At 41.1% G+C, this 17,006-nt stretch overlaps 2 protein-coding genes across 5 annotated transcripts in view; one reads left to right on the forward strand and one right to left on the reverse strand.

Annotated features, from left to right (window-relative positions):
- Positions 1–16,805, reverse strand: part of cldn15b (claudin 15b) — a 43,898-nt gene extending 27,093 nt beyond the window's left edge. For both annotated transcript variants that reach the window (XM_065284612.2, XM_065284613.2), the window contains exons 1-2: positions 16,583–16,805; positions 15,456–15,620 (exon numbers count right to left, since the gene is read on the reverse strand). In XM_065284612.2, coding sequence (XP_065140684.1) covers positions 15,456–15,620; positions 16,583–16,799 — 382 coding nt within the window. In that variant the 5' untranslated portion in view covers positions 16,800–16,805. The remainder of the gene's footprint in view (positions 1–15,455; positions 15,621–16,582) is intronic.
- Positions 1–17,006, forward strand: part of naa38 (N-alpha-acetyltransferase 38, NatC auxiliary subunit) — a 156,598-nt gene that overhangs the window by 99,311 nt on the left and 40,281 nt on the right. The window lies entirely within an intron of this gene.

The following is a 17,006-nucleotide window of genomic DNA, read 5'->3' on the forward strand; positions in this document are numbered from 1 at the left end:
ACTTTCATTTTAAAGGCTTATTTAATCCTGACAGTTGTATGCGATGTTCTTTTAAATACTCCTTCTAGTGAAATAATGTGATTCACACCAGAAGTGGTCAACATGATGCCGAGACATTGTAGATGATAAATAGTGAAGGGATTTTTGATATCTCAAACGCTGTTCCCATGGCAACGCGTCAAACTTTTTACTTTCATTTTAAAGGCTTATTTAATCCTGACAGTTGCATGCGATGTTCTTTTAAATACTCCTTCTAGGGAAATAATGCGATTCACACCAGAAGTTGTCAACATGATGCTGAGACATTGTAGATGATAAATTGCGAAGGAATTTTGGACATCTCAAACGCTGTTCCCATGGCAACGCGTGAAACTTTTCTTTTATTTCAGGCATATTTAAGGCTCTTGGTGTGCTTAGATTGACTTCAAATTTGGCACACACATCAGATTTGTCGGCTGTTAAGTGTTGACAAAAACGTCAGTTAAAGGTCTATTTAGTGGCTCACTAGCGCCCCCGTTTGTCTAAAATGTGGGGTTTCTTTTACCTACAGTACCTAAATGGGTCAGTAGCAGCATGATATTTACCCACTTGATGCACTTGCCCACCGTGCATCGTTTTCTCGGAGGCACCGTGTAGCGGTAAACAAACGTGCGAGGGCCCGCCATTGCTGCTTGCAGCTATATTTAGGGCCCGAGCACACCAGGGTGTGAGGACCCTATTGTTTTTGCTCCGTTTATTAGGGCCCGAGCACACCAGGGTGTGAGGACCCTATTGTTTTTGCTCCGTTTATTCTTCTTCTTCTTCTTCTTCTTCTTCTTCTTCTTCTCCGAAATGGATTGCATTTTTGAGGGCCTAAACATACCCGAAAACTCATGAAAATTTGCACACGCGTCAGAAGTGGCGAAAATTTACATGTAGTATAGGCGTCAGAAGTGGGCGTGTAAAAATGGCTCGATAGCGCCACCTGCAAAATTTCAAGAGAACAGCCCTCCCACTACGAAAAACTTACAGATACAAAATTTGGTAGGATCATCTATTACTCCAAGACCTACAAAAAAGTCTCTTGGAGCTAAGCTCTAAACCCCACAGGAAGTCAGCCATTTTGAATTTTTGCTGTGATTTCTGTGCAAATTTTGTCATTTCCAGGCTTCGTACTTTAACAAACTCCTCCTAGAGATTTTGTTAGATCGTCATCATATTTGGTCAATCTCATCTAAAGGCCTTTGCGATGTTAAATTGCGGAGCTTTTGACTTTTCGTTGGAAGGTGTGTCCGTGGCGGCCTGACAAAGTTCAGCGTTTTCGCCATGAAACAGGAAGTTGTTATAACTAAGGCATACAATGTCCAATCTGCCCCACACTTCACATGTTTGATAAGAGTCTTGGCCTGAACACATTTCAATGCCAATATTCAGCTTCAGTCCTAGCGCCACCTAGAGGTAGCAGTAAATGCCTTGTTTTACGCTGTGATTCACTGTTCTCAGAGATTTAATCAAATCATTATCATATCAGGTGAGACTGATCTTAAGCCCTTTCCGATGATAAATTGCGAAGATCTTGACTTTTCGTTGAAGGGCGTGTCCGTGGCGGCCTCGCAAAGAGTGATGTTTCTCCATGAGAAAGCTGTTGTAACTCAGGCATGCAATGTCCGACCTGTCACAGACATCATACGTTTGACAAGGGTCCTGGCCTCAACACATCAATGTTACAACAATCAAATACAATCATAGCGCCACCTGCTGCACAAAGGAGGTGTGGCACTTCAAAGTTACTTTGAATATCCGCTTATATTTACCCACTGAAATTTCAATCCCCCTGGTTCATTGCTTTACTAAGGCCATAGAGTGGCGGTGCACATGCATGCGAGGGCCCTTCCATCACTGCTTGCAGTTTTAATTAGGGCCCGAGCACACCAGGGTGTGAGGACCCTATTGTTTTTGCTCCGTTTATTCTTCTTCTTCTTCTTCTTCTTCTCCGAAATGGATCGGATTTTTGAGGGCCTAAACATACCCGAAAACTCATGAAAATTTGCACACGCGTCAGAAGTGGCGAAAATTTACATGTAGTATAGGCGTCAGAAGTGGGCGTGTAAAAATGGCTCGATAGCGCCACCTGCAAAATTTCAAGAGAACAGCCCCCCCACTACGAAAAACTTACAGATACGAAATTTGGTAGGATCATCTATTACTCCAAGACCTACAAAAAAGTCTCTTGGAGCTAAGCTCTAAACCCCACAGGAAGTCAGCCATTTTGAATTTTCTCTGTCATTTTTTGACATTTCCAAGCGTCGTACTTTAACGAACTCCTCCTAGAGATTTAATCCGATCATCATCATATTTGGTCAGTATCATCTGAAGGCCTTTGCGATGCTAAATTGCGGAGCTTTTGACTTTTCATTGGAGGGCGTGTCCGTGGCGGCCTGGCAAAGTGTAATGTGTCGCCATGAAACAGGAAGCTGATGTAATTCAGGCATACATTGTCCGATCTGCCCCTGACTTCACACGTTTGATAAGGGTCCAGGCCTGAACACATCAACATGGCATAATTCAGTAACACTCATAGCGCCACCTAGAGGCAGCAGGAAATACCATGTTTGACGCTGTGACTTACTGCTCCTAGGTATTTAACCATATCAACATCATATTTCACCAGTGTAATCTCAAGACCTTGTGTGATGATAAAAAGCAACGACCTTGACTTTTTCATTAAAGGGCGTGTCCGTGGCGGCCTGGCAAAGTATCGCTAATTGAATCGCATTTTGACAGGCTAAACAAGCTCAAAAAGTCATAAAACGTTGCACACACGTCAGAAGTGGCAAAAATTTACATGTGGCATAGGCGCCAGAAGTGGGCATGCAGAAATGGCTCGATAGCGCCACCTGCAAAATTTCAAGAGAACAGCCCCGCCGCTACGAAAATCCTACAGAAACGAAATTTGGTAGGGTCATATATCACCCCAAGACCTACAAAAAAGTCTCTTGGAGTGAATCTCTAAACCTCACAGGAAGTCAGCCATTTTTAATTTTTGCTGTGATTTCTGTGCAAATTTTGTCATTTCCAGGCTTCGTACTTTAACGAACTCCTCCTAGAGATTTTGTCAGATCGTCATCATATTTGGTCAATCTCATCTAAAGGCCTTTGCGATGTTAAATTGCGGAGCTTTTGACTTTTCGTTGGAAGGTGTGTCCGTGGCGGCCTGACAAAGTTCAGCGTTTTCGCCATGAAACCGGAAGTTGTTATAACTAAGGCATACAATGTCCAATCTGCCCCACACTTCACATGTTTGATAAGAGTCTTGGCCTGAACACATTTCAATGCCAATATTCAGCTTCAGTCCTAGCGCCACCTAGAGGTAGCAGTAAATGCCTTGTTTTACGCTGTGATTCACTGTTCTCAGAGATTTAATCAAATCATTATCATATCAGGTGAGACTGATCTTAAGCCCTTTGCGATGATAAATTGCGAAGATCTTGACTTTTCGTTGAAGGGCGTGTCCGTGGCGGCCTCGCAAAGAGTGATGTTTCTCCATGAGAAAGCTGTTGTAACTCAGGCATGCAATGTCCGACCTGTCACAGACATTATACGTTTGACAAGGGTCCTGGCCTCAACACATCAATGTTAAAACAATCAAATACAATCATAACGCCACCTGCTGCACAAAGGAGGTGTGGCACTTCAAAGTTCCTTTGAATATCCGCTTATATTTACCCACTGAAATTTCAATCCCCCTGGTTCATTGCTTTACTAAGGCCATAGAGTGGCGGTGCACATGCGTGCGAGGGCCCTTCCATCACTGCTTGCAGTTTTAATTAGGGCCCGAGCACACCAGGGTGTGAGGACCCTATTGTTTTTGCTCCGTTTATTCTTCTTCTTCTTCTTCTTCTTCTTCTTCTTCTTCTTCTTCTTCTTCTTCTCCGAAATGGATCGCATTTTTGAGGGCCTAAACATACCCGAAAACTCATGAAAATTTGCACACGCGTCAGAAGTGGCGAAAATTTACATGTAGTATAGGCGTCAGAAGTGGGCGTGTAAAAATGGCTCGATAGCGCCACCTGCAAAATTTCAAGAGAACAGCCCCCCCACTACGAAAAACTTACAGATACGAAATTTGATAGGATCATCTATTACTCCAAGACCTACAAAAAAGTCTCTTGGAGCTAAGCTCTAAACCCCACAGGAAGTCAGCCATTTTGAATTTTCTCTGTCATTTTTTGACATTTCCAAGCGTCGTACTTTAACGAACTCCTCCTAGAGATTTAATCCGATCATCATCATATTTGGTCAGTATCATCTAAAGGCCTTTGCGATGCTAAATTGCGGAGCTTTTGACTTTTCATTGGAGGGCGTGTCCGTGGCGGCCTGGCAAAATGTAATGTTTCGCCATGAAACAGGAAGCTGATGTAATTCAGGCATACATTGTCCGATCTGCCCCTGACTTCACACGTTTGATAAGGGTCCAGGCCTGAACACATCAACATGGCATAATTCAGTAACACTCATAGCGCCACCTAGAGGCAGCAGGAAATACCATGTTTGACGCTGTGACTTACTGCTCTTAGGTATTTAACCATATCAACATCATATTTCACCAGTGTAATCTCAAGACCTTGTGTGATGATAAAAAGCAACGACCTTGACTTTTTATTAAAGGGCGTGTCCGTGGCGGCCTGGCAAAGTATCGCTAAATGAATCGCATTTTGACAGGCTAAACAAGCTCAAAAAGTCATAAAACGTTGCACACACGTCAGAAGTGGCAAAAATTTACATGTGGCATAGGCGCCAGAAGTGGGCGTGCAGAAATGGCTCGATAGCGCCACCTGCAAAATTTCAAGAGAACGGCCCCGCCGCTACGAAAATCCTACAGATACGAAATTTGGTATGGTCATATATCACCCCAAGACCTACAAAAAAGTCTCTTGGAGCGAAGCTCTAAACCTCACAGGAAGTCAGCCATTTTTAATTTTTGCTGTGATTTCTGTGCAAATTTTGTCATTTCCAGGCTTCGTACTTTAACGAACTCCTCCTAGAGATTTTGTCAGATCGTCATCATATTTGGTCAATCTCATCTTAAGGCCTTTGCGATGTTAAATTGCGGAGCTTTTGACTTTTCGTTGGAAGGTGTGTCCGTGGCGGCCTGACAAAGTTCAGCGTTTTCGCCATGAAACAAGAAGTTGTTATAACTAAGGCATACAATGTCCAATCTGCCCCACACTTCACATGTTTGATAAGAGTCTTGGCCTGAACACATTTTAATGCCAATATTCAGCTTCAGTCCTAGCGCCACCTAGAGGTAGCAGGAAATGCCTTGTTTTACGCTGTGATTCACTGTTCTCAGAGATTTAATCAAATCATTATCATATCAGGTGAGACTGATCTTAAGCCCTTTGCGATGATAAATTGCGAAGATCTTGACTTTTCGTTGAAGGGCGTGTCCGTGGCGGCCTCGCAAAGAGTGATGTTTCTCCATGAGAAAGCTGTTGTAACTCAGGCATGCAATGTCCGACCTGTCACAGACATCATACGTTTGACAAGGGTCCTGGCCTCAACACATCAATGTTACAACAATCAATTACAATCATAGCGCCACCTGCTGCACAAAGGAGGTGTGGCACTTCAAAGTTCCTTTGAATATCCGCCTATATTTACCCACTGAAATTTCAATCCCCCTGGTTCATTGCTTTACTAAGGCCATAGAGTGGCGGTGCACATGCGTGCAAGGGCCCTTCCATCACTGCTTGCAGTTTTAATTCTTCTTCTTCTTCTTCTTCTTCTTCTTCTTCTTCTTCTCCGAAATGGATCGCATTTTTGAGGGCCTAAACATACCCGAAAACTCATGAAAATTTGCACACGCGTCAGAAGTGGCGAAAATTTACATGTAGTATAGGCGTCAGAAGTGGGCGTGTAAAAATGGCTCGATAGCGCCACCTGCAAAATTTCAAGAGAACAGCCCCCCCACTACGAAAAACTTACAGATACGAAATTTGGTAGGATCATCTATTACTCCAAGACCTACAAAAAAGTCTCTTGGAGCTAAGCTCTAAACCCCACAGGAAGTCAGCCATTTTGAATTTTCTCTGTCATTTTTTGACATTTCCAAGCGTCGTACTTTAACGAACTCCTCCTAGAGATTTAATCCGATCATCATCATATTTGGTCAGTATCATCTAAAGGCCTTTGCGATGCTAAATTGCGGAGATTTTGACTTTTCATTGGAGGGCGTGTCCGTGGCGGCCTGGCAAAATGTAATGTTTCGCCATGAAACAGGAAGCTGATGTAATTCAGGCATACATTGTCCGATCTGCCCCTGACTTCACACGTTTGATAAGGGTCCAGGCCTGAACACATCAACATGGCATAATTCAGTAACACTCATAGCGCCACCTAGAGGCAGCAGGAAATACCATGTTTGACGCTGTGACTTACTGCTCTTAGGTATTTAACCATATCAACATCATATTTCACCAGTGTAATCTCAAGACCTTGTGTGATGATAAAAAGCAACGACCTTGACTTTTTATTAAAGGGCGTGTCCGTGGCGGCCTGGCAAAGTATCGCTAAATGAATCGCATTTTGACAGGCTAAACAAGCTCAAAAAGTCATAAAACGTTGCACCCACGTCAGAAGTGGCAAAAATTTACATGTGGCATAGGCGCCAGAAGTGGGCGTGCAGAAATGGCTCGATAGCGCCACCTGCAAAATTTCAAGAGAACAGCCCCGCCGCTACGAAAATCCTACAGAAACGAAATTTGGTAGGGTCATATATCACCCCAAGACCTACAAAAAAGTCTCTTGGAGTGAAGCTCTAAACCTCACAGGAAGTCAGCCATTTTGAATTTTTGCTGTGATTTCTGTGCAAGTTTTGTCATTTCCAGGCTTCGTACTTTAACGAACTCCTCTTAGAGATTTTGTCAGATCGTCATCATATTTGTTCAGTCTCATCTAAAGGCCTTTGCGATGTTAAATTGCGGAGCTTTTGACTTTTCGTTGGATGGTGTGTCCGTGGCGGCCTGACAAAGTTCAGCGTTTTCGCCATGAAACAGGAAGTTGTTATAACTAAGGCATACAATGTCCAATCCACCCCACACTTCACATGTTTGATAAGAGTCTTGGCCTGAACACATTTCAATGCCAATATTCAGCTTCAGTCCTAGCGCCACCTAGAGGTAGCAGGAAATGCCTTGTTTTACGCTGTGATTCACTGTTCTCAGAGATTTAATCAAATCATTATCATATCAGGTGAGACTGATCTTAAGCCCTTTGCGATGATAAATTGCGAAGATCTTGACTTTTCGTTGAAGGGCGTGTCCGTGGCGGCCTCGCAAAGAGTTATGTTTCGCAATGAGAAAGCTGTTGTAACTCAGGCATGCAATGTCCGACCTGTCACAGACATCATACGTTTGACAAGGGTCCTGGCCTCAACACATCAATGTTACAACAATCAAATACAATCATAGCGCCACCTGCTGCACAAAGGAGGTGTGGCACTTCAAAGTTCCTTTGAAAATCCGCCTATATTTACCCACTGAAATTTCAATCCCCCTGGTTCATTGCTTTACTAAGGCCATAGAGTGGCGGTGCACATGCGTGCGAGGGCCCTTCCATCACTGCTTGCAGTTTTAATTAGGGCCCGAGCACCGAGGAGCAGGCCAGAATGGCCTGCACCGAATGGTGCGAAGCCCTATTGTTTTTGCTCGGATTATTATTATTATTATTATTATTATTTTTTTTTTTTTTTTTTTTTTTAACACTTTTGGCCATTTTGGGTGCCTAAACATACTCGAAAACTCTTGCAATTTGGCACACACGTCAAAGTCGTCCGTCATTGCGACCGGGCAAAGGCTGGAACACGGGCGTGGCACGGGGGCTCTGTAGCGCCCCCTGTAATGCAAAAACAAACATTGTTGCACAGATCGGGCAAACATGTACGCACATGTACGAGACTTGGTACGCTTATAGATCTCATCGACCCGAACAACTTTCGCCCTCTAACATTTAAGCTCCGCCCAACAGGAAGTCGGCTATTTTGGATTGTTTAAAAAATGCATGCGTTGAACTTTTAAATACTCCTCTTAGAGGATGCATGCGATTGACATCAAACGTGGTGATCATGATGTCGAGACATTGGACTTGCTAAATTGCGAAGGCATTTTTGATATCTCGAACGGTTCTGCCATGGCGCGGCGACAAATTTATGGCGACATCAGAGAAACAGGAAGTGTCTAATATCAAAGGCAAAAAATGTCTTATTGTGATGACACGTGGTGTGTTTGTTCGTCTGAAGATTCCGATCGCATCGATGTGCCTATTGTGACTCCCGGGTATAGCGCCACCACCAGGCGCCAGGAAGTGTGTCAGTCACAAAGGTGGATTTTTTTTGACAGTTCCATGCGATGTTCTTTTAAATACTCCTCCTACAATGTTTATGCGATTGACACCAAAAGTGGTCAACATGATGCCAAGACATTGTAGATGATAAATTGCGAAGGGATTTTTGATATCTCGAACGCTGTTCCCATGGCAACCTGTCAAACTTTACTTTCACTTTTAAGGCATGTTTAAACCTTACAGCTGCATGCGGTAAACTTTTAAATACTCCTCCTGGGGAAATAATGTGATTGACTCCAGAAGTGGTCAACATAATGCTGAGACATTGTAGATGATAAATTATGAAGGGATTTTTGATATCTCAAACGCTGTTCCCATGGCAATGCGTCAGATTTTACTTTCATTTTAAAGGCATATTTAAGCCTTTCAGTTGACGCCAATGTTCTTTTAAATACTCCTTCTAGAATATTCATGCGATTGACGCCAGAAGTGGTCAACATGATGTCGAGACATTGTAGATGATAAATTGCGAAGGGATTTTTGATATCTCGAACGCTGTTCCCATGGCAATGCGCCAAACTTTACTTTCATTTTAAAGGCTTATTTAAGCCTATAAGTTGACGCCGATGTTCCTTTAAATACTCCTTCTAGGATATTCATGCGGTTAACACCAGAAGTGGTCAACATAATGCTGAAACATTGTAGATGATAAATTGCGAAGGGATTTTTGATATCTCGAACGCTGTTCCCATGGCAATGCGCCAAACTTTACTTTCATTTTAAAGGCTTATTTAAGCCTTTAAGTTGACGCCGATGTTCCTTTAAATACTCCTTCTAGGATATTCATGCGGTTAACACCAGAAGTGGCCAACATAATGCTGAGACATTGTAGATGATAAATTGCGAAGGGATTTTTGATATCTCGAACGCTGTTCCCATGGCAACGCGCCAAACTTTACTTTCATTTTAAAGGCTTATTTAAGCCTTTCAGTTGACGCCGATGTTCTTTTAAATTCTCCTTCTAGAATATTAATGAGATTGACACCAAAAGTGGTCAACATGATGCCGAGACATAGTAGATGATAAATTGCGAAGGGATTTTTGATATCTCGAACGCTGTTCCCATGGCAACGTCCCAAACTTTACATTTATTTCAGGCATATTTAGGACTCTTGCCGTGCTTAGATTAACCTAAAAGTCGGCACAAACATCAGAGTTGTCAGCTGTTAAGTGTGCACAAACAGGTCACAAATAGGCGTGTCTCTTAAGTGGCTCACTAGCGCCCCCGTTTGTTTAAAATTTGGGGTTTCTGTTACCTACAGTCCCCAAATGGCTCAGTAACAACATTAAATAGCCCACTGATAATACCCACTTTATGCCCTTGTCCACCGTGCATCGTTTTCTCGGACGCACCGTGTAGCGGTAAAAAAACGTGCGAGGGCCCGCCATTGCTGCTTGCAGCTATATTTCTTCTTCTTCTTCTTCTTCTTCTTCTTCTTCTCCGAAATGGATCGCATTTTTGAGGGCCTAAACATACCCGAAAACGCATGAAAATTCGCACACGCGTCAGAAGTGGCGAAAATTTACATGTAGTATAGGCATCAGAAGTGGGCGTGTAAAAATGGCTCGATAGCGCCACCTGCAAAATTTCAAGAGAACAGCCCCCCCACTACGAAAAACTTACAGATACGAAATTTAGTAGGATCATCTATTACTCCAAGACCTACAAAAAAGTCTCTTGGAGCTAAGCTCTAAACCCCACAGGAAGTCGGCCATTTTGAATTTTCTCTGTCATTTTTTGACATTTCCAAGCGTCGTACTTTAACGAACTCCTCCTAGAGATTTAATCCGATCATCATCGTATTTGGTCAGTATCATCTAAAGGCCTTTGCGATGCTACATTGCGGAGCTTTTGACTTTTCATTGGAGGGCATGTCTGTGGCGGCCTGGCAAAGTGTAATGTTTCGCCATGAAACAGGAAGCTGATGTAATTCAGGCATACATTGTCCGATCTGCCCCTGACTTCACACGTTTGATAAGGGTCCAGGCCTGAACACATCAACATGGCATAATTCAGTAACACTCATAGCGCCACCTAGAGCCAGCAGGAAATACCATGTTTGACGCTGTGACTTACTGCTCTTAGGTATTTAACCATATCAACATCATATTTCACCAGTGTAATCACAAGACCTTGTGTGATGATAAAAAGCAACGACCTTGACTTTTCATTAAAGGGCGTGTCCGTGGCGGCCTGGCAAAGTATCGCTAATTGAATCGCATTTTGACAGGCTAAACAAGCTCAAAAAGTCATAAAACGTTGCACACACGTCAGAAGTGGCAAAAATTTACATGTGGCATAGGCGACAGAAGTGGGCGTGCAGAAATGGCTCGATAGCGCCACCTGCAAAATTTCAAGAGAACAGCCCCGCCGCTACGAAAATCCTACAGAAACGAAATTTGGTAGGGTCATATATCACCCCAAGACCTACAAAAAAGTCTCTTGGAGTGAAGCTCTAAACCTCACAGGAAGTCAGACATTTTGAATTTTTGCTGTGATTTCTGTGCAAATTTTGTCATTTCCAGGCTTCGTACTTTAACGAACTCCTCCTAGAGATTTTGTCAGATTGTCATCATATTTGGTCAATCTCATCTAAAGGCCTTTGTGATGTTAAGTTGCGGAGCTTTTGACTTTTCGTTGGAAGGTGTGTCCGTGGCGGCCTGACAAAGTTCAGCGTTTTCGCCATGAAACCGGAAGTTGTTATAACTAAGGCATACAATGTCCAATCTACCCCACACTTCACACATTTGATAAGAGTCTTGGCCTGAACACATTTCAATGCCAATATTCAGCTTCAGTCCTAGCGCCACCTAGAGGTAGCAGGAAATGCCTTGTTTTACGCTGTGATTCACTGTTCTCAGAGATTTAATCAAATCATTATCATATCAGGTGAGACTGATCTTAAGCCCTTTGCGATGATAAATTGCGAAGATCTTGACTTTTCGTTGAAGGGCGTGTCCGTGGCGGCCTCACAAAGAGTGATGTTTCGCCATGAGAAAGCTGTTGTGACTCAGGCATGCAATGTCCGATCTGTCACAGACATCATACGTTTGACAAGGGTCCTGGCCTCAACACATCAATGTTACAACAATCAAATACAATCATAGCGCCACCTGCTGCACAAAGGAGGTGTGGCACTTCAAAGTTCCTTTGAATGTCCGCCTATATTTACCCACTGAAATTTCAATCCCCCTGGTTCATTGCTTTACTAAGGCCATAGAGTGGCGGTGCACATGCGTGCGAGGGCCCTTCCATCACTGCTTGCAGTTTTAATTATTTTTATTCACCGCAATGAATCGCATTTTTGAGGGCCTAAACATGCTCAAAAACTCATGAAAATTTGCATACGCTTCAGAAGTGGCGAAAATTTACATGTAGTATAGGCGTCAGAAGTGGGCGTGTAGAAATGGCTCGATAGCGCCACCTGCAAAATTTCAATAGAACAGCCCCCCCACTACAAAAAACGTACAAATACGAAATTTGGTAGGATCATCTATCACCCCAAGACCTACAAAAAAAGTCTCTTGGAACTAAGCTCTAAACCCCACAGGAAGTCAGCCATTTTTAATTTTCTCTGTCATTTTTTGACATTTCCAAGCGTCGTACTTTAACGAACTCCTCCTACAGTTTTATCCGATCATCATCATATTTGGTCAGTCTTATCTAAAGGCCTTTGCGATGTTAAATTGCGGAGATCTTGACTCAGTCATACAATGTACAATCTGCCCCACACTTCTCATGTTTGATAAGTGTCCTTGCTTAAACACATTTCAATGCCAATATTCAGCTTCAGTCATAGCGCCACCTAGAGGTAGCAGGAAATACCATGTTTTACGCTGTGATTTACTGTTCTTAGAGATTTAATCAAATCATCATCATATTTGGTCTGACTGATGTTAAGCCCTTTGCAGTGATAAATTGCAAAGATCTTGACTTTTCGTTGAAGGGCGTGTCCGTGACAGCCTGGCAAAGTGTGATGTTTCACCATGAAACAGGAAGCTGTTGTAATTCAGACATACATTGTTTTATCTGCTCCAGACTTCACACGTTTAATAAGGGTCCCGGCCTGAACACGTCAATATAACAATAATCAGGTACCGTCATAGCGCCACCAGCTGCACACAGGCGGTGTGGCACATAAATTTTTCTTTGAATATCCACCAATATTTACCCACTTTAATTCATATCCCCCTGGTTCGATGCTTTACTAATACCATAGGGTGGCGGTGCACATGCGTGCGAGGGCCCTTCCATCGCTGCTTGCAGCTTTAATTATTTATTGTGATTGTTAACTGTGGTTATTGTGTATAGTATTTTTCATACGCTACTGGGTACATTAATTTCCCTCCCTGGGATAAATAAAGTATCTCTATCTATCTATCTATCTATCTATCTATCTATCTATCTATCTATCTATCTATCTATATACAAATAAATAAAATAAATAGTGGAAGCAATCACAATCACTATATGAAGAGTTTGGTTCCAAAATGCAATAAACGCCATTTTTGAAAAAAATTAGTTGCTGCCAGAATCAGTATTATATCAGGTCAGTATTAAAAAGTAAATTCTTAATTTTACGCAAAATCCAATATCTGCCTATTATTCTTTCATCTTTTCTCCTTTTTTCCCCCCAAAATGCAATAAACGTCACTCCTCCTTTTTTACAGAACGCAATAAATCCGTTCCAGAAATTACAGCGCACCATTCACGCAATGTAAACCAACAATGGCGGCGCGCTGAGTACACAGAGTCCTAGTTTTCCTCATCTACTTTGTACTTCGTGATCAACAAACAAACAAACAAAACAAAATAATACTTTAATAGCATTGATAAACATGTGATGGTTTTCTGTGACGGGAAAGAAACGTAAGTCATCAACATCTAATAATTTCACAAGAGGCATTCGGGAGACGGGTGCTTGTTTGCCTGGGCCGACAGCATCAAGTTTCTGTCATGATAACACATTGACCCCAGGGGATCTTATGAAAAACTTTCCATAATTTACTCAAAGTCAACGAAAATCAAGCAGGACCAAAATATTTTACAGCTGATCGCTGTGAAAAACGTTAAGCGACGACGTCAAGTATAACCGCAGCAATGACAGTGTTCTTAATATCACAAAGTAAGTGTTTTGATTAATGACATTAATGTTTATTTTTTTAATTAGTGTGTACAACTAGTCAACTAAATAAATATAACATGGCAAAGATGAATGCACATTTATATAGGCAATTGATTCAATAGATTTATAGCATTTTAAATAAAAACTTTTAATAAAAAGATTTATTGCATTTTGTGAAAAAAAATCAGTTTTTATAATAAATCTTTGAAAATCAAGTTATGGATTTGAATTTATGTTTTTATAACATAAAGATGCTATGTGAAAGTTTGTAACAGAAAATAGTGGTTTTCATCTTGACACTTTCTTGGTATAGAAAAACGTTTTTACCGAAATTTGTCAAAATGGATTTATTGCGTTTTGGAACCAAACTCTTCATATCTTCATAACTAGGAGATTTTGAATCAGAAGTCTAAACGGACAGATGCTTGATTTAAAACAGTCTAGTTTTTTTATCATTATAGACCAGTACTATTATTCTATTATAATAGCTCATAGGTAAACAAGTTAACCTATAACCAGGGTGGCATACATTAAGGCAAAGGTGGCATACATTAAGACAAAGGTCACATACAGTATACAGGGTTTTCAAGGGTCCTTGAAATCCTTAGAAGTTTATGAATATTGGGGAAAAAATCAAGGCCCTGAATAGTTTTTGAAAATAAACATACAGGTCCCTGACAGTGCTTTAATTAATTTTCTGCAAGAGGATTTCTGGATAAAATTCCATATTATTCCTTCCGGTCAACTAATGTGTTGTTTCACCAACACTTCATGCCCTATGCATACTAGCTTGCTTTGTACGTGGAGCATTATTAGATGTGTAATTTTAACTAAAACTGAAATCAAAACAAAAATATCGAGAGGACCCTCCCCCATTTCTTTAAGAAACCAATAGCACTTCGTTTATGGCCCAGTCCAGTATGTATAGCGGCTCGCTTGACACTGACGTGATATCAGACTTCGTTTACCCCAATGAAAAGCATACTGTATGAATTGATTCTTATCCCCAACATAGTGCACTATGTGCCATTGACCATATAAGAACTAGTACATGAATTAACAAGAGTCCCAACTAAGGGTCCCTGTGATTTCATGCAGAAGTTCCACACAACATGGGGGAGGGACACTTTAGAGTCCAAAGAGCATTTCATTGGACAGGAAATTTGACGAAAAGTTCTAAAGTGAAGGATGACGTCATAAAAATGTGAGACTTTTTACGCACCCATGCCACACTGTTCGTTTTTAATGCTTATATCTTCTGAATGTGAATTTTGTCAAACTTTTGGGCCATACCAAAATGTTTTTTTGCATTGTTGTGTTTATCACAAGAAAACTGTAACAATGTATCTAACAAAGTAACACGATGTAACCTTGCTCTCACTTGAAATGTGTCCCCACATGAAGTCCTTGAATTTAAGGTTATTGTATCTGGAAAGTCCTTGAAAGGTCCTTGAATTTGAAGTTAACCAAGGTGTGGGAACCCTGCATATAGATAAGTTGTCGAATTTGGCCTATGGCCAGTTTCTGTTGGCCAAAAGATGTGTATTCTCAAATCTGTCAATAAACATTAAGTTGCCATTTTGACAATGTAGCCTACCCCATATAGGGGCAGTTTCCCGGAAAGGGTTTAGATTGATTTTAAGATTCAAGTAGTTTTTACAAACATAAATTACAAAAACAATACTGGTGTGCATCTTGAGACAAAACAATGGTGCTAATATATGTTAAGATATGTCAGTACAAGATGTTTTTAAATGGAGGTAGCTCAAACACGCATTTTAGTCTGGGACTAGGATAAGCCATGTCTGTGAAACTGCCCAATAATGTTACAATATATCAGTTTATATTAAATGAACTATATATTACAGGAAAATAACTGTAAAAATCTTAAGTTAAATTAGACCTGTTTATCAATACAGTATATTGTAAACAAATTGACGCTATTACCTTGAAAAATGAAAAAGACACTTCCGACCCCAGCAACCCGGTCCTTCATGATGTAATTCTTCCCTCCTACCTTGGAACACTGCATACCTACTAGAGTTGCCACAAGCCCAAAAATTCCCATCACAATAGATGTGATCATTAATGCACGGCATGCCTGAATGTAACCTGGGAGAAACATTGAGAGAGATAAGCCTTTGAATGTTTGAATGAGTCGTAGATTTCAGTACTTTATTTGTATGATGGTTGTTGTTATAAACTATTACAAACAAGCTGGCATTAAATAGAGAGCGGGGTAGGTTGACCCACTCTGTTTTTTTGTCATCTGAACACTTTTATTGTCATGTAACCATACGTAACTACCTATTTCTACCAGAGTGTAAAAAGCAGAAACACATGAGAATAGCAGTAAGCACCAATTTACTTAAAAAGCTTTGTGGTCAGTGAAAAGAAAAAAAAACTATTTTGTTGGCTAACCCTAACTCTTTTGGGTGGATTCACACAGATTACTATTGTGGATTTATCATGTTATAACCATAAAAGGAAATAAATCATGATTTCCTGTTTTATGGAATGTTTCAAAGTTCATTTCTCTTTTAGCCTTGTTTGAGTTTGCTTACCATGATTCAATCTGTTTTACTGCCTTGACAGTCTATTAACATTGAGCACACTGCCTGTTATGGATTAGCCGCACAAACCCTTTGGTTTCAGACTTTGTAGCGTCTTTGCTTCCCTAACAATGACTTTAGCAAATATTTTTGGAAAACATAACGCCATGCAAGGTAAAAATAATCTTAAGATTTGTATTGAGTTGTAAACTAATTAAATAATTGACCACTGTCCTGATGAGTTTTTTTTTACCTAAGACAAATTCAAGGGTTATAAACCATGGGTGGTGATGGCGCAGTGGATAAGACACGCCTTTGGTGTGAAAGACCCGGGTTTCACACCATTGTGTCCCTGAGCAAGACACTTAACCCCTAGTTGCTCCAGAGGCGTGCGACCCCTGACATTTATAGCAATTGTAAGTCGCTTTGGATAAAAGCGTCAGCTAAATGAATAAAAATAAACAAAAACTTTACGTATATATTGTGTACTATGTACTATTAATGTTGTAAATTATGTTTTACCTGGTAAAGCAAGCATGGATGGAAAATTCCAACAATTGTAAACACCCGAGGAGTCATCTGCACAGGACATCCAGAGGTTCTCAAAGATGGTTGACGTGGTGATGACAGTACCATCTGTAGTGGAAACCCTCCAGTAATTATTGTACACTGACAGTAGAACAGACACACATCCTAAAAACCCAAGGAAAAGTGCAATAACCTGCAAAGCGTCTTTCATTTCTGTATAGATCTTTTTCTCTTCAAAGGTGCTCGGAGAAATTTCTTCTGATGCTGCTGCTGAAGTTTTAGGAACTACAGGCTGTTTCTTTTACCATCTTATCCGCTAACACAAGAGTTTAAAAAGTCTTTAATGTTGAAAAAGGCGTACAGTTGAAGTGGAGATTCCCCCAGCCAAGATTTTGTTTGTCATATAGCACTATTTAAA

This window comes from Paramisgurnus dabryanus, chromosome 5 (genome assembly GCF_030506205.2).
Source record: "Paramisgurnus dabryanus chromosome 5, PD_genome_1.1, whole genome shotgun sequence".
NCBI classification, from domain to species: Eukaryota; Metazoa; Chordata; class Actinopteri; order Cypriniformes; family Cobitidae; genus Paramisgurnus; species Paramisgurnus dabryanus.